The 24,031-nt window shown below is 36.5% G+C and overlaps 1 protein-coding gene across 9 annotated transcripts; it reads left to right on the forward strand.

Moving 5' to 3' along the window:
- Positions 1-444: 444 nt before the first annotated feature.
- On the forward strand, positions 445-23,438 carry LOC128989939 (uncharacterized). 9 transcript variants are annotated; one of them, XM_054412098.1, is made up of 7 exons: positions 474-518; positions 5,574-5,739; positions 11,651-11,816; positions 13,001-13,172; positions 19,007-19,203; positions 22,375-22,522; positions 23,049-23,438. In XM_054412098.1, the coding sequence occupies exons 4-7, from the start codon at positions 13,012-13,014 to the stop codon at positions 23,380-23,382; spliced, it is 840 nt and encodes a 279-aa protein (XP_054268073.1). In that variant the 5' UTR covers positions 474-518; positions 5,574-5,739; positions 11,651-11,816; positions 13,001-13,011; the 3' UTR covers positions 23,383-23,438. The 9 variants fall into 9 exon arrangements, with proteins under 9 accessions (XP_054268072.1, XP_054268078.1, XP_054268073.1 ...); XM_054412096.1 differs by lacking the exon at positions 474-518 and adding an exon at positions 3,168-3,322; XM_054412097.1 differs by lacking the exon at positions 5,574-5,739 and having other exon boundaries at positions 445-518.
- The last annotated feature ends 593 nt before the right edge of the window (positions 23,439-24,031 follow it).

Genomic DNA, 24,031 nt, shown 5'->3' on the forward strand with positions numbered 1-24,031 from the left:
TTTATTAATGATTCCTGTGAGCACAGTTTTTTGGTATGGTTTATAGATCTGTAGCTGAAATGGGCGGGCCTGTCGTGATTCTGGCCCGCCCAAATACAATTGATTATATCATAACTATTATAAGAGCACACTTTTTTTAATAGCAGTTATAAAGAGCACACTTTTAGCACACTTTTTTGTATACATTTAAAAAAAGTGTGCTGGAATGGGCGGGCCAGCTTCACGGTACTATATTCGATAGTAGTTCTTTTCATACTACGACGATCGATACTTAACCGTACCGTATGTCTACCATATCGTTGTGAACCCAGCGCTATCCGAATATGTTATCGTACATCAGTCCAAAATTATCGTGACTTATTATAGTTGTTGTTTATATGGAGTGTTTTTGTATTATTTTACCTGTACTATACTCTATGGTTGTTGTTTGGCGTATTTTTGTGGCAATAATTTAAGTAATAAAATGAATTTAAGAAGCTTGTCACATATATATATATATTTATAATTATTAAAAATAGGTAAGCAGTAGCAGTATTCAGTATTAGAGACTAAGGCCTATTTTAAACTTATTTTCTTGTTAGTAAATGAATCTATTCTTTGATAGGAACGTGGATAATCCTACTCTCATTTAGAGGTTAGTTGAAAGATGGAATAATGTGAATATTCACACTGTACTTGTGTACTAGCAATGGTGGTAGGCCTAGGTAGGCCTACTAACTTAGTAAGCGGGATGCAGGTGTTTGTACGATAACTTAAAAATGTCTTAGTATCAACCTGAAATTTTGCACAATGATTTTTCAGAGCAATTTCTCATCTAAGTTCGTTGTTAGAGAATATTGTTCAATAGGCCTAAGGTAAGTTTGGGCACAGAAAACGTACTACTATACCCAGAATGCCAACCGCATGGTAAAAAGCATTAAGCGGTTTGAGAGAGCTTTGCCTGTCAATCCGTAGGTAGCGCCACCAGCGTTGCCATGCAATAGCATAGCAACGCTGGTGGCGCTGCCTACGGATTGACAGGCAAAGCTCTCTCAAACCGCTTAATGCTTTTTACCATGCGGTTGGCATTCTGGGTTATAGTAGTACGTTTTCTGTGGTTTGGGTAAGTTACCTAGGAATAATCCCTATTAACCCTCCGAGTGTCCATAGTTTAGGCCTTAATGTCCGCCTATTTTTGGCGCATTTGCAAGGTTTTATTAAAACGGATCTGAGAAGCTTAAAACAATGTTAATTCTACTGTTCTATATACCATTTTGTTTGGAAAATCATGGGCTTCAATATTATATATATAAAACATAAGGAACATTTATTAAAAAAAAGTTTTTAGCCTAGGCCTAGGTAAAAAAAAAATATTTTGGAAAATTAAAAAAAAAAAAATTAGTTCGTGCTCAATGAAATTGTAATAGGCCTAAGTATAAATATTTGAAAATAGCCACTTTATTCTAAATTTTATGAGGATTACAAATATATAATCATACTAGCTGACCCGGCGAACTTCGTATCGCCTAAGTTATAGGTTTCCCCTAAGACAGACCGATGGAAAGAAAGTACCGTTACGTTTAATTTTCAAGATGATCTCGTTCGCATCGCTCAATCACGTCCTGGTTGAAGTTCGTTCGCTACGCTCACTCACCTTTGGGTTGGAGCTCGTTCGCTACGCTCACTCACCTTTAGGTTGGAGCTCGTTCGCTACGCTAACTCGCCTCCAGGTTGAAGTTCGTTCGCTACGCTCACTCACCTTTGGGTTGGAGCTCGCTCGCTACGCTCACTCATCTTTAGGTTGGAGCTCGTTCGCTGCGCTCACTTGCCTTCAGGTTAGCTCGTTCGCTACGCTAACTCGCCTCCAGGTTGAAGTTCTTTCGCTACGCTCACTCACCTTTTGGTTGCAAATTAGCTGTTGTCATAAATGTAAAAGAAATAATAGTGCTGCACCCTGATGGTAATCCTTGTAACTTTAATGCTATTGAACATCATAGAACAGAACCAACTTGTTTAATTGAAACAGCTGTTAAGATTCATTAATTCCATTTCTCATAAGGTTAACATGGGAAACTCCAGAGCCAGTGGGGCGGAGCCCTTTTAAGAATTTCGAAACGGGAAATAGTTTACGTCCGATTCGCATACCTACAGAATTTACACACCAAATTTCATAACGATTGGTGAAGTCGTTCCGGAGGAGTTTGCAGACAAACACTGTGACACGAGAATTTTATATATTAGATAGTGAGGTAAGTTATCAAATAAATAAGTTATGAGTGAAAAACAGATTTCAGTACATAGCGTTTAGCTAAGAATGCATAGCCTAACCATAGCTAGGAATCTGGCTGATAATTTACATCAATATCACTACCTAACTTACTTCTTCAGGATCATCAACCAGCCCTTCAAAATCACTTAAATCTTCTTATAATGCACCACGTATATCACTACTTTTGATTTTTAACACTAAAACAATGATAAACGTAATAAAACACATCAGTCATCGGTCCGAGGTTAACCAAGCTGTTTACAAATACGCTCGTCAGCTGTCTGCTACAATATTTTCGGAACTAAAATGAAAAGCGCTTAGAGACTGACCTCCGGAGAAAGCTTAGAATCTAACAAAAAGAACGATACCTAACTCGATCCAGTTCAATCCGATTCAGTCAGTCATAGAGCCTTCGCCGTAAATGATGTTCGTGTGTCGAAAAATCGACAAGTGACACTACACAAAGTGTGTCGTGAGTCGATTTTTCGACAAGTGACGCTCGGAGGGTTAATAACTTAGGCCTGCAAGAACAGTGGCATACCCTGGCCCCACACCCGGTTTGAAACCCCCTCTAGACCTTAAAACTTCATATTTTACAATAAAAATTTTTGTTCTAGGACTATTTACAACCAAAATATATCTTTCATATGACTCTAAATAGGTAAGTCCGCGGTACACTTCCATATCTGTTGGCACAAACAAACGAATGAAAATATCGATTGATAATTTGATTATTCAATATATTGTTTGGTTATTAGGTTTTAACCTAACCTAACTAACCAAACAATAACTTATATCAAATTAAACAATCCAATAGGCTAATCAATATTAAGTTTACTCATTCGGTTGTTTGTACCAACAACCTGTGCCTAAACTTATCAAAACGAATTCACACAAAATTAATTTCCCAGGCCTGTGAAAAATGAGGGTTAAAAAGAGATCAAGAGAGATGATCACCAGACTAAAACGTAGGAAAAGAAGACTGGAACGTGGGAAACAAATACTAGAAAGCTTAATAAATGAACTACGTGAAAAGGTCAACAATAAAAATATGCAAGAGACAAGCTTGTATGAGTAAGTCAATTTATGATTTCAAGAAGTCTTATCAATCTTTTCTTTATTTTATTTTGTGTGTTTTTACGCCAGTGGCATTTTTTATAATTACAACCTTATGATAATTACACCATTAAATGGATGAATATTCACATTACTCCACCTTTATAAGATATTAGTTTTTATTTTACATTATTTTTCACAATAACTTAATTAGGCCTAGGCCTAACTTTTTTTATCTAAGTTTTGTAGTTTGGGGCATTATTTTTTAAATAGCTTACCACGTCATAAGCATTGCTTTTATTAAATTTAACAATATATTTACGTTACTTAGTTGTAGGATACAACACCTGCATATTGTACTTAAGTTAGCACTTGAAGATACAGGCTTTTGTCCTCAATATTTAAGTTACACAGCACTGTGAGTTCCCTATTTACCCAGTTCTAATTCATCAGGGCGCGTTGGACTAAAAGTTTGCATTGCTTATAAACGATTAGTCAAGGCACTAATGTTTCTCATTTGGCTTGGTTTAGATGATCAAATCCAACAGGGTCTGACATAATTTCGTACCGGTGCCTATTATTTAACTGAAGTAAAGTAACCTAACCCGCGCCAAATCCTCAAATTCCATTTACATAACCACCCATTAACCACAAAATTAGAATGCTCTTGTATGTAGCAAACCTGTGTTTACAATAAGTTAACACTACCGGTGCCTCTAGTTCTACCACCGGCCAGGCTACAAAATGGCAGGACCAACTGGATGACAGATGTATAAGGTAAAGTTATTCCAATAAATTAATTTCAATATTTAAAAATCAACAAATAACCTTATTTTAATATTTGTTAAGGCTACATTAATTTCCAAAATTAATCTTTAAATACATATCTTCCTGAATTGTCTTGTTGTTTCCACTTAATGATACCTTTTTGAAACACTGAACTGATTCCCCCATAAGAATGCAGAGTCTTTGCTCCAGTTTAACAAGACCGTATTTTTATTTTATTATTTTTGATGTGCAATTGATCGGGTAAGCACCCTTCAACTAAACTGACAAATTAACTACAAGATCACGCCACTCATCCTACACTCATCTTCATTCAGACTTGGCTTAAAATACCACATTCGTATGGTTGTTATTTCAATGTAAAGTATTAAAGTATTAAATTGTTTACTTCTACCGGGAACTAAACATTCAACTTGAATCCTGTCGAAGGTCATTCGCCCTTAACGATGTGACTCATCCCCATGAGAACGGCCGCACTATCCGGTGGACGATCCAAATGAAGTTGATATAGAAGGAGTCTACTGTATAGGCTAAATATGCCATCTAAAATTTGTCAATAATCACAACTTTTACAGGGTTCCCATCGACTTGGAAAGTCAGGGTAACTGGTATACAGTCAGGGACAGTTAAAAAAACCCAAGTCAGGGGAGTTTTTAAAAACAATGTAAAGTGAGGGGAAATTAACTAGAAACGTTTATAGATCCCAGTTTAAGTTTTTGGATGATTAGTTATATTGAAATGAGATAGTTGCTGAAGAAATTTATCTTACGTAAGTTTTAAAAAAATCTGCTGTTGTATGTAATTTTTATTACAAATTTTTTGTTTGATTGAGAGTTGTAAGTATTTAGATTTAGAATTCTTATTTATTATTAGGCTATATATGTTATTACCCCTGCTGTAGTACAAACCTGCAGACCAAGCGAATTTCCATTTAAATACCTACTTGGCTGGATTTCTACTAAAATATTCCCTTAAAATTGTCAGATTTATTTCCTATTCAAATAACATTAATTTTGGTAAGTACTTAGGTTTGCTGAAATAGAGAACGTAATAAGGAGTGTCTTTTATTGCAATCTTGATAGCTTAGTATGAAATAAACAAATTCGACAAAACAAAATACAGTAAGTAAATTAGTCGTGGGTCTAGATTTTACCATGAGACCTGCAGTAATAGCATCATATTTCCTATTGGACAATCGCTAAAAGTAGGTGTAAATCGTGTAAATAAATCACCCCCTCATGAACTACCCTCATAATATAGGTTAAAGTTGGTATTCCCTACGGCTTTAGTCTGCAAGGTTCACCTGTTTTATTGCTTATTGTATCTAACCTGCCTTATGATCTTTGACCACAATATCCATAGGCCAAAAACCATAAACCAATTTACATAATGCAGGCCTGTAAAAAAATACCTAGATTAAAAAGGAAATCAATGGAAATTATGAAATGATGGTTGCCATAAACCAATTTTCCTGATTCCTTAGACTGGTGAAAGATGCCTAGATTAAAAAGGAGATCGATAGACATGGTCAACGCCCTTCAACGTAGGAAAAGAAGACTGGAACGTGGGAAAACAATACTAGAAAGCTTAATAAATGAACTACGTGATAAGGCCAACAATAAAAATATCCAAGAGACAAGCTTATCTGAGTAAGTCAATTTTTTATTTGAAGCCATATCAGTTAATATAAAAATTATATTGATAAATGGATTAATATTTGCATTAGGCCTATTTTACCTTATATATATTTTTATTTTACTAGTGTCCCTGTTGCTCGAATTCGAGCAATTGTTAAGTATTACAGGCGTTATTTTAAAACGAATAACAGTTATAATTTCTTATGACTTTGCAAGATTCAACTCAAAGATTATGGAAATACTCAAGATGTAAATAACAGATTGATATAATCAACATTTCTTGTAAATAAGATTTCCATAGTTTGCAAATCGGCTCTTTCAATGATTACTAAGGCAGGGTGCACACTGGAGAAATCTGTTTCAGGAAACTGGTTTCATCAAATTGGAAACCATTTCCTTAACAAATGCAAACAGAATAAACGGGATTTTGTCAGTTTCGTGATATGAATTCGGATTATGATGATGCGACTATATTGGTGGTGGCTAAAGAAGACGAAAAGAAGGAAGTATTGGGTTCACCTGTTGATTAGGGATGGTCAACACAGTACTTACATTGTAGTTTGTTAATTATGCAGTGATCCTTTAACATTTTTAGATTTTTACTTTCTCCCCCTATACCATAGTATACGGAGAAAGTTTTGTTTTTGTCAAAATTTCCGAGTTTGAGTTTTGAGTGGATATATTCGTTTTGGGCCCCCCTGGACCCAATTAAGTGGTTTTGGTAAAAAAAAAGTGAGCTTGGTACACCAAACTCGATATGTAATTTCGATGAAATTTGGTATGTAGGTTCTAATCCATAGTATCTCCAGGCGTTTTTTTCATTTTTTAAAAATTTTGATTTTTTATGGGGATTTTCCCATAAAAACCCGTAAAAAACTGGAAAAATCGGATTTTCTCAAAAATGGCCCGAACGATTTTAATAAAAATTTAGTATGTTGTAGCCCTTTAAATTCTGAACAAAATGGTACAAATCCCATTTCTGTAAAAATTACGGTTCAAAAGTTATGGTAAACTATGTTATTTTCCCATAAAAACCCCATAAAATAACAAAAAATATGATTTTAGAAAAAAATCCGGTTTTAATTTTACATAGTATGTTATGGCCCTTAAAGTTTTGATAAGCTTTTTGATAAGTTTGATGAGTTTTTAATTTAAAAAAAAATTTGATTTTTAATGGAAATTTTCCCATAAAACGCCATACATAAAATAACGGAAAAATAGGATTTTCCCAAAAACGGCCCGAACGATTTTGATAAAAATTTTGTATGTTATAGTCCTTTATATTCTGAAAAATAGTACAAATCCTATTTCTGTAAAAATTACGGTTCAAAAGTTATTGTAAATTATGTTATTTAAAAATCGGATTTTCACAAAAGTGGCCCGAACGATTTGGATAAAAATTTAGTACGTAGTCCTTTAAATTCTGAACAAAATTGTACTAATCCCATTTCCGTATATTTACTCTCACCGCTTACACATGATAAAGGTTGTTGACAAAGTTATGGGAGAAAGTATGTGTCAGAATGCTGATACTGTTTATTTAGAATGCCTAAGCCTCTTTTTGAACGTTTGGTGGAATTACTTAGCCCACTAATAACAAAGAAGGACGCCAACCGGAGATTAGCTCTGAGTGCTGAGGAAAAATAATAATACACTGAGGTAAGTCAATAAAACCAATAGAAACGTGAAACTGAAGCCTATACGAAATCTGTTTTTTGGATTTCATGTAAACCAGTTGCAAGAAACAAATTAAATTACAGTTTCATGCAACGCAGTGTGCACTGCCCTGTGTTAAACTAATCCAGCTGTTGCGAGCAACTAAAGTTTCATGTTTCCTGAAACTGATTTCTCCACTGTGCACCCTGCCTTAAGAAATACAGCACAGTATTAATTCAGTTTTCTTTTTAGCATATCAATTTATCCAGGCTCTCTCGCTTTTTTCCATTGTAGCCATTGCAACGAACAATGGCTAGTTTTGAAATCTTCAGTCCAAAGGACGTCTATTGGTTAACACAGAGGATACGCGTCCGGTAACCAGACGTGGATTAGGCGTCCGGTAACCAGACGTGGATTAGGCGTCCGGTAGGGGGTCCCGGAACGCCATTACCACAATGATACTATATTCAGCCATCAGTGTTTGTGGTGTAGTGGATAGAGTGCTCGGCTAATATGCGAGAGGTCCCCGGTTCGAAACCCATCAGTATCTTAAACTTTTTGTCACAGATTTTGCTTTGAATGTAATTTCTTCTTAACTGTACATCTTTTGTTAGAATTTTCGGCATTTATAATTTTATGTTATGAAGAGTGAACCTTCATTTGATTTTTTTCACTATCAGCAAGTTTGGTTGGTTAGGTTAGGTTATGACAGTAACTGCCGGACGCCTAATCCACGTCCGGTTACCGGTCGCGTATCCTCTGCGATTGGTTAAAACTACTAACAGTTCACGACATACGACACAAACACGCACACGAACGAACATATACATTTAACAAATAATACTGGTATTTATAGATAGACAAAATTTTTGTAGGTTCACCGGCTGCGACGCGTGACATCCAAGCCACAACTAACTAGATCGTTCAAGTGGCCTATCTGACCTTTGTCCTTGGTATTGTGTTTATCCTTGTCGTATAGGATGCCTAATGAGATGTCTAATATAGGATTATGTTTTGAAAACATCGGCTATCAATGCTCATCCCTAATAAGTACTCGTTCATCTATCCACTGTAATCAGTCACTGATATGCTTAAGGAAATATTTAAGTGAAAATCCTATCAGGCAAATGGAAATTAGCTTATTCAGCAGTTTTGCTGCAGCAGGAGTAATTTGATTTTATGACTTAAAATAATAATTGTACAGCCAGTTTACACATTTGCACACCTAAATGTGTCTTTGATAAGTTCAATACAGTATGTGGGGGTTAGCGTAAGAACAAAAAAGCCTTATTGGAAGCAAAGTTGCATGTAGCATGCAATGCCAGTATCTTTATAGATGGATAGAATAGGTACTGTTTATTTAATATGTTTGTGTTTATCAGATTTGGATTGTTTATTGATCATTCAACATATTCAGTGCAATAGATCATGAAGGTTTGAGAAAACAGTTAGTTTCTAGAAATAATTTTAACTTCTTTTTATTATATGACTAGCTGTACCCGCGGGCTTTGCCCCGTTTAACTTCATTTAAGTATTCGCATGGCTCATTCACGTCCTGGTTGAAGTTCGTTCGCTACGCTCACTCACCTTTAGGTTGGAGCTCGTTCGCTGCGCTCACTTGCCTTCAGGTTAGCTTGTTCGCTACGCTAACTCGCCTCCAGGTTGAAGTTCAACCGATCTGTAGGCACTGTGATAGGTCAGAAGAGACAGCCGATCACCTACTCTTTGATCTTAAAGATCTCTCTGATGCTAGAATGATAACTCTTGGGAATATGGCTAGAGGAAGATATCTTCCCGAGGATGAACTTATTGGGAAGCTACAGGCATTCATTGGACACCTTAACTTGTAAGGTCAACAAGAAAACAATTGTCTGGGGTGCGCAATAATTCGATTTCGGATGAAGTGCTTAAAGGTCTCGACCTGCCCCTGTAAGATAAGATAAGACTCCTTTTCATAAATATAAGTAAAGAGAATTAATTAAGTGAAATGAATACAATTTTTCTTGCACTATTGATTTTAAACCATGGGGCTCTGGCAGATGGCCACAGTCATGTTACACAAACACACAGAGGTTTTTTATAAAATTGGAGTAGCCTATATTAACTTTTTTGTGTAACATTTTTTGAATCGTTTGTATGTGGAACTGAAAGCTACCAGCAGGCTAGTTTTTTCCTTACGCAAAGCTGTGGAAGACGAACTGCAGCCGTTAGTTGAAAACCAAGTCTTGACGCCAGTGAATACGAGTGAGGAGCCTGTTACATGGTCTTCACCTATAGTGATTGTTGTTAAACCTTCTGGAGCAATACGCATATGTGCTGACTTTAAAAACACGATCAACAAGTATATGATTTCAGACAACTACCCTATGCCCAGATTTGAAGAAATTACAGCGAAACTTACTGGAGGACAAGAGTTCACAGTCATCGATCTCAAGGATGCTTACTTACAGATGGAAGTTAACACTTGCGTACAAAAATATTTAACTATTTCCACACACAAAGGGGTTTTCTGATATTCCCGTCTTCCTTTTGGGATTAAAATCGCTTCAGGGGCATTTCAGTGTAAAATGGATCAAGTACTGGTGGACTTGGAAGGAGTTGCATGTCTTCTCGACGATGTAATAATCACAGCTCCCACACGAGAGGAACATATACGTCGAGTTAGAGAGGTGCTAAAACGTTTTACAGATATGGGTATCCGCGCACAAATGTCAAAATGCTGATGGTTACAGGATTCAGTCAAATACTTGGGTCGAACATGATTGACAAAACTGGCATACATCCCACAAATGAGCACTTAAAAGCGATGAAAAACATGCCGTCCCCTAAAAATGTCAAAGAATTGAAATCGTTTCTGGGGTCAATCAACTACTATGGTAAATTTGTTCCACATTTGCAGTCATTGTGTGTTCCCTTACATGGTCTACTAAAGAACAGGAGATGTCATGCAGATCATTTGCGAACGGCAGTCAGCTCTTAGAAGAAGGGGAGATGTGTAGTGTAGGCCTACCAGCTGGTGTTATTGTCACATGTTTTTTCACTACAGCATTGTTTTTTGCTGGGTTGCGTCCGGTAGACTACGTAATAACATTTTCCTACCACTGCAATTATTACGTAGTCATACCCGTAAACATAACGCAAAATATCCCATTGCCGCCCTAGAGCGGGTAATGGATCATTCCCAGCCACGGATCTGGAACGTTATTTAAAAACCGGTAAGCAAATAGCATAACCTTAAAAAGCAAACATAACCTAAATTAGATTTGATATACGTCTAAAAAGTTAATCTGTGTGTTATTATAAGGTAGTTTCAGCAGTAGGAAAAATCTTGTATGTATTAGCCTACGAGCACAAACAGTCATTGCCGCTTTCAAAATGTACAGCCATCTACAGTTTTCGAGCGGCAATGACGTACTTCAGGTTCTTACACACAAATCCCTATTATGGCCGTATAGTAATAGCGATTTCCTCAGGTATCTATGGAATTTTGCCCAGTAATTTGGACCCAGGATAACTCTCCTTGATTCCCTTGAGCACAAGACCAAACTAAAACATGCATCCCCCATCAATACCAAGAAAGGGGAGATATTAGTCTGGGGTAACAATAATTGGAGGGAATAAAATATGTTTGTTTTATAACTCGTTTATTTGTTAAGAATTAACAAGAGATTATGGCATTCCGGTAATAACTTTTTTTAGTAGCTTGGGCCAATTTCATAATAAAGTACAAACTAATATTATTAGTAAATCAGCTGATCGCCCAATGCAAATCTAATGGAAATTACAGGTTACAAGTTGTAACTTGTAGTTTATTATGAAATGGGCCCCTGGTCTAGTTCACAGCAGGGCCGCGTTAAGGGTCAGTGGAGCCCTGGGCAAACCCGTTCCTAAGTGCAGGCAGGAGATGGTTAGTGGGCGCCCCCAAACCTTCGGTGCCCCTGGGCATATGCCCAGTCTGCCCGTTTATAAAAGTGGGCCTGCTTCACACTTATACTATTAGTATAATTGTATTGGGAACAAGCTGGTCTAGAGGAAGAGCAGGGTACTTCGGTCTCTGAGGTCCTGGGTTCAAATCATACCAATCACCCATGGATTTGATCTAAATGGTAACCTCTAGGAAAAAAATTGGTTAGAGCTTGGCAAATAATATAATTGTATTATTTAAGTCCAAGGTTTACCAGATTTATTGCCTTCAATTTGCCACAAAGGTTGCTCTTTGAGTAAGGTTTCTTTTCTGTATCATAAACCAATTTTCATGATTCCTCAGACTGGTGAAAGATGCCTAGATATAAAAGGAGATCAAAAGAATTGATTAGCAAAATACTACGTAAGAAACGAAGATTAGAACGTGGGAAAAAAAGGCTAGAAAGCCTAATAAATGAACTACGTGAAACGTTCAACAATAAAAGTACAAAGGAGACCATCCTATCTGAGTAAGTCAATTTTCAATTACATAAGTAATAAGTCATCAGTTAAAGTAATAATAACTCCGTTAATGAAAGGATCAAAATTCATATTACGTCACCCTCTTTGTTTATTATTTTTTAATATGTGTTCTGATAATTACCTGTTTTTTTTTTCATATTATATCTAACTTTTAACCTTAGATTTATTTGTGATACATACAAGTCGGGTCTAGGAATGAGCATCGATAGGTCAATACAGATAACATTGTCACAGATGTTTTTTGTCTGCTCTCTGTACTGCCTTAGCTAATTAATCTTTTAGTATACTCTACTAGCATTGATTAAATACACTCCCTTGCATTGGTTAGTCTATGCTGCTAGCTAGACGTTCTGGATTGGCAGTTTCTCTTTCACATGTGCAAGATGAAATATCAGTAATAATTTACAGTAGACTCCCTCTTACCGGACACCTTTTAACCGGACTACTCTCGGCAGAAATAACATCTCTTTAACCGGACAATTTTTATCAGCACATCGGTTCAACCAGACTAGATGACTCATTAAAAAAAATTAGTGAAGAAATGAGAAAGTTATGGTCTACCGACAAGAAAGTACTTTAGAAATTATAATATATATAGGTGTTAGACAGGTTTGGACAGACACATTGCGTTCTCACAATAAATGTTCAAAAATTGTGTTTGTTAAACAGTATATTAATGTATGTACATTTTGATGTACTTGACTCACCCAAGAAGGTGTTAACAGAACTCGTATTAAATCTCTAAAAAGTTACTTTTACTGTAAACACCTACTCCCCAGCCTTCGTAAAAATAAATGAAAAATATACTTAAAATAAAATACTATTTTTCTCTAAACTAACCAAAATTTTAGACAATCTTGTGTCCTTTTGCCCCAACCATGTCAGTACACAAACTATTAATATAATTTGTATTGAGAAACAAGCTGGTCTAGTGGTAAATAAAACAGAGGACTTTAAACAGTCTCTGAGGCCCTGGGTTCAAATCCTGTCCATCCATGAATTTGAGCTAAGTGGTAAACTCTGGAAAAAAATTGTGGGTTAGAGCTTGGCAAAAAAAAGTATAATTGTATTATTAAAGTCCAAGGTTTACCTGATTTATTGCCTTCAACTTGCCTCAAATGCTCTTTGACTAAGGTTTCTTTGCCATAAACCAATTATCCTGATTCCTCAGACTGGTGAAAGATGCCTAAACTTAAAAGGCAATCCAAAGACGTGCTCGTCGCCATAAAACGTAGGAAGAGAAGATTAGAACGTGGGAAACAAATTCTAGAAAGCCTAATAAGTGAACTACGTGAAAATTTCAATAATAAAAGTATAAAGGAGACCAGCGTATCAGAGTCAGAGTAAGTAAATTTTCGATTACTTAAGTAATATCAGTTGATATAATAATTACATTGATGAAAGGATAATTATCATATTACTTCACCCTTTTTGTTTATTCACCCTGTTGGTAAACCTTATGACTTTTTAATGCTTATAATGCTTATTTTTAATTCATATAACTTTTTAATGCTCTTTAGTATCATAGAACAAACTTGTGTAGTTAAAACAACTGAGAAAATTCTTTTATTCCTTTTAAATATGAATACTAATAAGGTTAATTTGGGAAACCATAGAGCCACTGGGGCCGAGCCGTAAAGGATTTTTGAGATAAGAATGTGTCTATATAAGTTATTTGGGAATGTGAGCTATCATCTCACCAAATTTCAGCCCAATCCGACCAGTATTTTTCGCGTTTACTTGTCACAAACATCCATCCATCCATGCATCCATCCATCCATTCATTCATCCATCCATACATCCATCCATCTATCCATCCATACATCCAAACCTTCTCACTTATAATATTAGTAGGATTAATTTGTTGAGAATTAATGAGAAATTATGAGAGTCATGTGAGTTAATTGACTTAGAATTGTAACAATTCAAAGGACGCTCCCAGTTTTTTATCAACTCAAATTATTTTGATTTAGTTTTAACCCTTTAGGTTTAATTATAAATATCTTACATCCTCTAACAGGACAGATGCATGTAAATATACACATAGTGTGGGGCAAAAGTGAGAAGGGAAGACACATCTATCGCTTACTTCTAAACTTAAAAGAAACTTAAGAAAGAAACTTAAGAAACTTAAAAGACGGAAGAGGAAGATTTTAACGCCGGCTACCTCCTGACAGGGCATGGACCCTTCAGAGAATTTCTGCATTCTAGAGGAAATTTTGTGGGTATCAAGGGTAGCCTGTTATGCAGCAAGTGCAGAGAGTTGGACACACTTGAGCACGCAGGCATTAGATGTCCCCCGGAATGGGAAGAAGAAAAAAGGAATCTGTATGAGGCACTGTACGGCATCACACAACCAATCACCCTGGACAGTTGTTTAGAACATCCGACCACTGACCACCTGGGAAACCTTAGGTATAGTTTAGGGGACAATCCATGATAAGGGTCAGTAGGAAGAGGAGTCAACGTAACCCCACTCCAAACACTGGACTTGACAACCCGATCAAGACTTAATACCCCAATATGACCAAATTCAGATTAACTTGTCACATAAAACATTTGTACATAGCAAAGCTATTAAACTGATGACACTGTCAATTCCATCTTCAAATCATCTGCGATTCTAACTTTTACTTGTATTTAAACATTCTAGAAGTCCTCACTTTTCTAAAGTCAAATTATTTTCACTCTGCAACCACCCTCTCGTATCTGCTTCGCAATAACTTCAATCTGAGAATTCCAGCCCATTCAACCACTTTCTTTGAAAGACTTCTAACTTACAATGCCATCAAACTGTTTAATGCTCTCCCTCTTCAAATCAGATCCACATCAGATCAGGGATGCTTCATAAGGCACTTGAAGTCATTTCTCACGGGTAAAGGCTGAAATCCTCAGTGTCCGTCATGAATTTTAATGTATATTACAAGTTAGTTAATAGTTAGTTAAAGTAAATTTGACTTGGCTAATGCATGTAGGCCTACATTGTTGATCTAGCTAAATAAATGAGTTATTGAGTTATCTTAACCTAAAAATGCAATTACAGAAAATGTTTGTTCAATTTAAAACTACTAAAAAAAATAATTTTTAGAGTACGTATTCAGGATTTGGCTTATGTTTGCAGGTAGATTATTAAAAAACTTCAGCTGGCACCTTTTTCTTAAATTGTTAAGTTATGTATTAATTAGGTATTGACAATTTTCTTTGTCCCTTGTCTCTAAATGCTGCTGTCCAAAAAAGAGATTAAAATTCTTCTGAATGAACACTGAACAGCAAGCAAGAAAATGGAGAGAGGGAAGGCCCAATAGTCCTTAACCGACCATCACCAGTGATTGCAGTGCTCAGCACTCCCTCTCTCCCGGCATTATTAATACCGGTTCAAAACGGATATGAGAATATTGTACATTATAGTATAAGGCTAGGACAAGTTAGGTTAGGTTAGGAATTATCAAAGTTTTATACTTGGTATAATGAAGCATTAGGAATTATCAACAACTGCTGATAGAGTACAGGAGCTAAGAGGAGAGGAATGAATCGGAAGACTCGTTTATTTACTATTTATTTATGTTTATTTCTAGTTCTAAAAGTATATCCTATACTCTAATATAAGCAATGTTTGATTTTATGTATGATTGCTTGCTTGCACAAAGATCTCGAAAACGGTTTTGACGATTTTCTTCAAATGTTGTAAATATTTTATTTCTGGCCTAAAAACAAGTTAACTGCAGTTGGAACTGCCAACAAAAATCTAATTTCGTAGAAAAATGAAATTATAAGTCACATTTTTTTAACATTAGTATTATGGGTTGCTAAGTAACCTTGTTGGATGAATTAAATAACAAGGAAAAATGAAACAAAAGACTTGTAAGTTGTAACATGTGTTCATAATAAGCCATCTAACCACAGTATACTAGCAAATCACAAAATACATTACAAAAGGAAAAACATCACTGGTTACTATTGAGCAAAGATTATACTGAAGATTACTCGTTACATTGTAGTAAAGGCTAGCAGTGTGGAGTGTGGATCTGTTAATGACGATTACATTAAGGTATCTGCAATCCTAAAGTAATATGGGGAGGGAAGGAAACAGGTCCACGACGTAGGAAGCGGTGAAGGAAGTAGTAAAGGCAAGCAGTCGGGAGCGTGGGAACTGTTTGTGACGATTAAATTAAGATATCTGCAATCCTAAAATGCTATGGGAAGGGAGGAAAACAGGTCCGTGACGTAGAAAGTGGGGAAAGAAGTAGTAAAGAAGAACAGTCCGGAGTGTGGGAACTGTATGACGATTAGATTAAGGTATCTGCAATCCTAAAATGCTATGGGTAGGGAAGGAAACAGGTCCGCGCCCTAGGAAGTGGTAGAGGAAGTAGTCACGGCGAGCTGTCCAGAGTGAGGGAACTGTTTATTACGATTAGATTAAGATATCTGTAATCCTAAAATGCTATGGGTAGGGAGGGAAACAGGTCCACGACGTAGAAAGTGGTGAAGGAAGTAGTCAAGGCGAGTAGTCCGGAGTGTGGGAACTGTTTTTGACGATTAGATTAAGATATCTGCAATCCTAAAATGCTATGGGAAGGGAGGAAAACAGGTCCGTGACGTAGAAAGTGGGGAAAGAAGTAGTCAAGGCGAGTAGTCCGGAGTGTGGGAACTGTTTATGACGATTAGATTAAGGTATCTGCAATCCTAAAATGCTATATGGGAAGGGAGGGAAACAGGTCCGCGACATAGGAAGTGGTAAAGGAAGTAGTAAGGCGAGCAGTCCGGATTGCAGGAAATGATTATGACGATAATATTAAGTTGTCTGCTATATTAAAGTGCAATGGAAAAGGGGAAGAAAGCAGGTCCACGACGTAGGAAGTAGTGAAAGAAGTGAAAAAGGCGAGTAGTCCAGAGTGTGGGAACTGTTTATGGTGATAAGATTAAGGTATCTGCAATCTTAAAATGCAATGGGGATGGAGGGAAACAGGCCCACGATGTAGAAAGTGGTGAAGGAAGTAGTAAAGGCTAGTAGTCCGGAGTGTGGGAACTGTTTATCACGATTGGATTAAGGTATCTCAGGTATCTGCAATCCTAAAATGCTATGGGAAGAGAATGAAACAGGCCCACAACGTAGGAAGTGGTGAAGGAAGTAGTAAAGGCAAGCAGTCAGGTGCGTGGGAACTGTTTATTACGATTAGATTAAAGTACCTGCAATCCTAAAGACCTAAAATTCTATGGGAAGGAAGGAAAACAGGTCTGCGACGTAGAAAGTGGCAAAGGAAGTAGTCAAGACTAGCTGTCTGGAGTGTGGGAACTGTTTATGACGATTAGATTAAGGAAAGACTATCTGCAATCCTAAAATGCTATGGGAAGGGAGGGAATCGGGTCCGTGTCGTAGGAAGTTTGAAGGAAGCAGTCAAGGCGAGCTATCCGGAGTGTGGGAACTGTTTATGACGATTAGATTAAAGTATCTGCAATCTTAAAATGCAATGGAAAGGGAGGGAAACAGGTCCACGACGTAGGAAGTGGGGGAAAAAGTAGTAAAGGCAAGCAGTCCGGAGTGCGGAACTGTTTATGACGATTAGATTATGGTATCTGCAATCCTAAAATGCTATGGGAAGGGAAGGAAACAGGCCCACGACGTAGAAAGTGGTGAAGGAAGGCTGGCATCACAGAGTGGGGGGGCCGTTTGTGGCAGTTAGATTAATGTATCTGTAATACTTAAATGCTATGAGAAGTGAAGGAAACAGGTCCATGACGTAGGAAATGGTGGAGGAAGTTATAAGTCTAGCAGTGCAGAGTTTGGGAACTGTCTGTGGCAATTAGATTAATGTATCTGCAATCCTAAATTGCTATGGAAAGGGCGGGAAACAGGTCAAAGGCGTAGGGAGTGGTGAAGAAAGTAGTAAAGGCGAGCATTGTGGAGTTTGGGAATGGATTAATGTATCTGCAATACTAAGACTGCTTTCAGAGTAAACTAACGATTTTCCCCGAGCAAAGCTCGGCCCCCAGGTACTTAATATTTAAGTGGCTATGCCGTTGGGAAATAAATAAAATAAAATAAAGAACGAATGAGGAAAAGAATTAGGATTTAGGAATGGAATTAAAAATAGAGGAAGGAGCGTGACAAGGAATGACAGGAGTGAATGAGAGTTGAAATTTAAGAAAAATAGAGAATTTAATGAGTTATATCATAGATAAAATATAGTTCCGTTTTATCTATGGTTATATCATGATTTTTTTAAAAACATTTAACTGATAAAAATACGATATCGAAAGCCGATATTATAAGATTTTTAATAGTACAACATTACAGGATTCCAATATTGCATAGTCTAGGTCATAAAGAAGTTGAATGCCAGAAACGGCGCGAGCCCTGAGGGCTTAGGTCACACGTTGACCTGACCTGAAGTAATGTGACAAACAATCCGTCTGTGTCCAACTAACAGAGGAGAGGGGTTTTTTTAGTGAGTAGTCTGACAAGCTCAGGAGTCTCACACTACAGGCTGGCTACCTGTGTGCGTAAAAGCATTTTACCTCCTCTCCCTAAAAAAAATTAGATACTGTTAAAAATATTAAACGAAAATAATATCGATAAGGAATATCGTCGTAATTGCGATCTCCTTTAGCATAGCATCTGTGCAATAGGAGATTTATAATCAATGCCTGTAGTATCTAGACATTCGGGCCAGTGACGTTATTCTGTTTGTGTATTTATCACGCCTACCGTTTCTGTTGTAAGGCCCCGTTCACACGGGGCGAGTTTACAAGCTACACGCCGGCTTTTTTACACGCAGCTAGTAAAATAAAACATCCGTTCCATGCCGTTACCTTACCTGTCGCCTGCATAGAGATGAATGGATAATGAGAAGAAGAATCATAGCCTCAGGAGGCTATGATTATAATCCATGATTCATGTTTATGGCCCGTCTGTCGTATGTCTCGTCACTCAGTCCGCTCCGCAGTCGTCCCCGTCTGTTGTCCGTCCGTCTGCGTCGGTTCTTTTCTATCTGTTTGCATATTCTTCTTCTTATCTTGTGTTGTGTTTGTTTTTAGTGTGTCAAGTCAAGTCAAATAGGTTATGCATGCGACTTCACTTTCAGACTTAAAACGATTTTGTGAAGTGTGTATTTATTTGAATTAACAGGTAAAATACTGAAACCATAATAGTAGTTAGTTATTCTGTTTTTTCTTGCAGTCCAGGCATTTCTGATTCTGAAAGCTCTGAGAGTATGGGCTTTGAAGTAGCATATGACCCAGAAGAAAACATAAAAATTGTTCAAGCCATAAAAAACTATCCTGTCATTTATGATCTAAAACAATATCCTCCAATTGAATTTAAAAGAGCATCTGATGCAGCGTGGACACTTGTGGCTCAAGAATTGCGCATATCAGGTTGGTTTTTTTAGTTAGGCCTAATTATGATTGCCTAGTTTTACTTTGGCCTTCTCATTTGGCTACTGATTGATATTCTAATTGCTCTACTAGCAACAACAACAATACAAGGGATTAGTACACAAGTTACCTCTGATTATTTAGACAATGAACATTGAAATTTTATGTTCTGCTCCACTAACAATATTAATTCATGTAAATGTCCATGATAATAAATTATTTGATTTTAAATGGTTCAAGCATTCACTAAACTTAGGCCTGACTTATAAATTAATAATTTAAGTAGGCCTACTTTGGAAATTAGACAAGGGAAGGTTTTGGGATTGAAAATTGAGAAATTGGTGTATCAACTCAACGCAAGTGCTTTTTAAAGGAGGGCCTGTATCAAATTTTCTCTTTGATCGCTTGTCTGGTTGTCACACTTATTGGCCTATGCTTAAGCAAACATCCATTAAGCAGCGTCCCTTGCTTTAGGGCTAGTGTGCCAATGACATTACTGACAGGTGTAAAATAGAATCTGTTATATTTTACCACTTCTCTGAATCCAATATCAAAACATCTTTCCCTCGGTTACTGAAGTGCGAGTTAGTTGTAGGCCTATCTATTTGTTTACTTACTTGTATAAATCCCACTGGAAGCTTTTTCAGCCATGGTCGTCATGGTAGTTGTTAGCCTTCACTCTTCAAGGAATTCTTCTACTGAATAATAGGCTTTATTTAATAGGAACATCTTCAGCATTTTCTTGATTTTAGCTTGATCTTCACAACTTCTGATTTCTTGTGGTAATTTATTAAAAATTTTGCTTCCTGAATATTGAGGACTAGTCTGTGCTAGTGTAGTTCTGTGGTGGTTGATATGGATACTATTTTTTTGTCTTGTGCTGTAGCCTACACCTATTGTAGGCCTAATTCATTATTTCTTGTGAAGAAATCGGGAAATTTAAGAACGTTAAGGCTGATTCCAATATATATGCTGATGGCAGGGTCTGAAATACTTTATCTGAAGTTCCTTGAATAAAGGTTCGCAGTGCTCAATGAAGTGGGTTTTACAGATAATTATTAAAACACATTTTTGTAGTAGGAAGATTCTATTTGCCTCACTACAGATTCCCCAGAATGCAATTCCATAGCAAAGTACACTGTGGAAGCAGCCACTTTGTGAATTAAGCCCGGGTGTTGATCCATCAAAATATCTGTAGGCTAACTAAAAAGAATACCTTTTGAAAATTTACCCACAGGGAATTAAAACACGAGATAAGTTTGTAGCAAAAAATTGTTGAATAACTTAGGTCTACCTACCTATAGAAGATAAACAATCTTACCAACATACACCTCTACTGTAGCCTACATCCTTTGGCTCCTTACTGTATGAAATAAGTTAGTTTTTAATATCCTGGGATAGGCCTACTAAAAGCAAGGTATTGAGTTTTTTCTTGCACCAAACGTTTTTGACCTTGGCAATCCAGCCAAGTACCAAATTTTAATCTGAATTCAAGTAGGTTATGTTAATCACTTCTAAACCACTTTATAAATACATCCTGTTAAGATTAGGCCTATAAACATTTGTGTAAAAAAAATAATAGGCTAATCCCTAATGAGTCTTAACCCTTTGTCAGTGTCTTTGATTTTGAAACATGATCAATGAGACATGGAGTTTTTTCCGTGTGTTGAAACATTGACAAACAACATTTGTATAGGTACATATGGGCCATTCTTCAGAAAAGGACATATTTAAATTTTCTATTTTAATTTTTTTAGATATTTTAATTATGACCCTTTTTAATATTTACCCATTGCAATGGTCACACTGAATAAAAATGACTTTCCCAGATTTTTAGTATTTAAAAACTAGCATGTCCACGGAAGTGACTATCACAACTGCAAATTTTACTAATAAAGTTAAAAAACAAACATAGATATAAACACATGATATAAACAACTAATAACTGAACAGAAAAAAAACCAAACTGATTCTATGTTCAAGATGGTTTCTTCTTCTCTGTAAAAAAATAGTGGTGAAAGTTGGCCAGTGCTGCCTGGTGGATTTTTTGGAACTATTTATGCCTGTCCACAGATGTGATGCAGGCTTTGGTGACTGAGTTTCTTTGTTTTTTTTTACGCAGAGGATACACGTCCGGTAACCGGACGTGGATTAGGCGTCCGGCAGTTACTGTCATAACCTAACCTAACCAACCAAACTTGCTGATAGTGAAAAAAATCAAATGAAGGTTCAATTCTCTTAATAACATAAAATTATAAATGCCAAAAATTCTAACAAAAGATGTACAGTTAAGAAGAAATTACATTCAAAGCAAAATCTGTGACAAAAAGTTAAAGTTACCGATGGGTTTCGAACCGGGGACTTCTCGCACATCAGTCGAGCACTCTACCCACTACACCACGAACACTGATGGCTGAACATCGTATCATTGTGGTAATGGCGTTCCGGGACCCCCTACCGGACGCCTAATCCACGTCTGGTTACCGGACGCCTAATCCACGTCTGGTTACCGGACGCGTATCCTCTGTGTTTTTTTTACCTTAGAATGGAAAAAGTAAAATGAACAAAAAATTATTAATATTCAATGTCTAGATAGCCAACAGCAATTGGGTTTTATAATTTTTATTTCAAATTTGTTAGTAAAATCAGCTAATCTTAAGCTAAACCTAGAGGGGGTGACTGTCCACAGTCCTGTTTTGTGGGGGTGGTGTGAGATCTAAATAATGTTCAATCGGTTCATAGTAAGATGCACGCAAGGTACTGTTACTCTTAAAGTTACCGGCTGGGATAACACATACCTATTTCTCTATAAAAACAAATGCGCCTGGAGGAAAACTCCGTGGTGTCACAGACGAAAGGTTAAACGTGTGTAAATGTGTGAGTTGAGTGAATGTGAGAATATATTTTTGAAAATTTGTTTACGTTAATTCGTCCTAGGCATGTTAATGTTTTCTCATTCATATTCCCAATTGGGTTAGGCCTAGTTAGATAGGCTAGTTTGAATATTTTTGTCTCGGCCTATATTAACCCTTAGGTTCCAAAAGTAAGAAAATACCACATGTGACATATAATGCAAATGTTCTGTATTTAGTCAATTTTTTTTAGTAAAAACTTTCCTGATATGTTAAGTATGCAAAGGTTCACTCATGATGTTTGGAAACTTCATTTCAGAGGGCAGTGTAAGGCAGAGGTGGACAAATATTCGAGGATGTTTCAAACGGTACTTGAAAAATAAAGCAATGGGAAAAAATACAAAGGATTATTATCTTGCTGACTATTTAGAATTTATTATCCCTTTCACCAAAATTAATTTGGAGAGGTAAGCATTGTTTTAATCTTCTGTAGTACCCAGGCCTACCTTTCATGAATTTCTTGTTTGCAAACAATACACTGTCTCTGTCCCAGACACTTCAATCGTGACACGTCAACAATGCTAAAACTGATGGTCATTGTGCTGTATACATGCCTAGTTCGTAAGTTTACTGATTCTTTGTCAGATGTCACCACCTACCAGGTTGGGTCATGACGAAGAAGAGAAGTTATGATCAAACCATAGCATTCTTCTAATCGCCTCGTTGAAGGATTCACCACTAACATTTAAACAAACTGACTGATATATGCAGGGCCGGTTTAACCCATTCATGTTGAGATATTTTGATTATGATTACAACTTTACCAAAAATGTCTTAAATAAAGCGTAGCTTGTAGGTCTAAACCATCCTTGAGCATTTTACAAACTAATCATTTCAAGGCAACTAAAAAAATGTGCTAACTTTAAATTCAGCTCATTGTAAATCAAACATTTGAGCTCCAGCTGTAGTTTATTACTTTAAATTTATTTCCAGGCAATCTCAAAAGCTCAGCAACTACTTTCATGAAAATGATCCCTTGAGTGATAACACAAGCTTAAGCGATATCAAGGAAGAGACTGAGGTTAAAGAAGAGATCGAGGTTAGTCTTGTTGATTCTGACGGGGAAGAAGAAAAGTATGTAATATCCACCTCTAACACTCCCAATGGGGTTACGGTCCCTGAGCCGGGCAGCAATCCAGATTGGGACTTCTTATCTAGTTTGTTGCCCGATGTTCGCAAGATGACTCCCAAACAGAAAGACAAGTTTAGAAATGCTATGTTAAATGCAATCGATGTAGCCTTGTATGGAGAGGACATAGAATGCTGAACATTTTGAGTTTCTTGTATATATATATGTAAAAATAAAAGTTTGTATGTTTTTTATTTACTAAGTTTAACTACCCCTTTAGTGTGATTTCTTATGATTTAGTTCTTTTTGGTGTTCATGAATAGTTGCACGGTAAAATGTTTTCTAGAATTCATTTGGTTTTTACTTTTGTAAAAAAATATTTGTAGGATATTGAGAATATTTTTTGAATAATTTTAGTCTGGTTCAAACACAAAGGCGAATTTTCAGTTTCTTTCCTGGATCATTTCTGCTTGTTTTACACTTGTAATTTGTGTTTCCACTTGTGAAAATTTTTTTGGATCGCAGATAAAAATTGCCTAGATTCAATAAGTTAAGTACTAAGTAGCTACATTAGAGTCAAATATTTTTAAACCCTCAAAATTTTGAATGAGTAAAAGCTGCTCTAATTTAGTCTGTGAAAAGCATATGTTATCTACGTTAAATAATCTGGTACTAAATAACTAATTTCTTGCTCATGCCGATATTATATGAGTGCAATTCAGTTCCTTTTGAAGGATCCGAAGCCTTGATTTGCCTTGAGCAAGTGCTTGTTTTGCATATTGCATTACGCTTGGGTTTGACATTTTATGATTCGTCATTTATTTCTGGCCCTCTTCTTACAGATATG

This window comes from Macrosteles quadrilineatus, unplaced genomic scaffold (assembly GCF_028750875.1).
Source record: "Macrosteles quadrilineatus isolate MER2022 unplaced genomic scaffold, UCM_ALF_1.0 Scaffold_3__2_contigs__length_128488019, whole genome shotgun sequence".
In the NCBI taxonomy this organism is placed as follows: Eukaryota; Metazoa; Arthropoda; class Insecta; order Hemiptera; family Cicadellidae; genus Macrosteles; species Macrosteles quadrilineatus.

Bases quoted from the DNA above. Each gene is read 5' to 3' on its own strand.
- LOC128989939 (XM_054412097.1), top strand. From the start codon at position 13,012: ATGCCTAAACTTAAAAGGCAATCCAAAGACGTGCTCGTCGCCATAAAA. The intron at 13,173-19,006 runs GTAAGTAAATTT...TTTTTCTTGCAG, and splicing joins ACCAGCGTATCAGAGTCAGA to TCCAGGCATTTCTGATTCTG. The intron at 22,523-23,048 runs GTAAGCATTGTT...ATTTATTTCCAG, and splicing joins ACCAAAATTAATTTGGAGAG to GCAATCTCAAAAGCTCAGCA.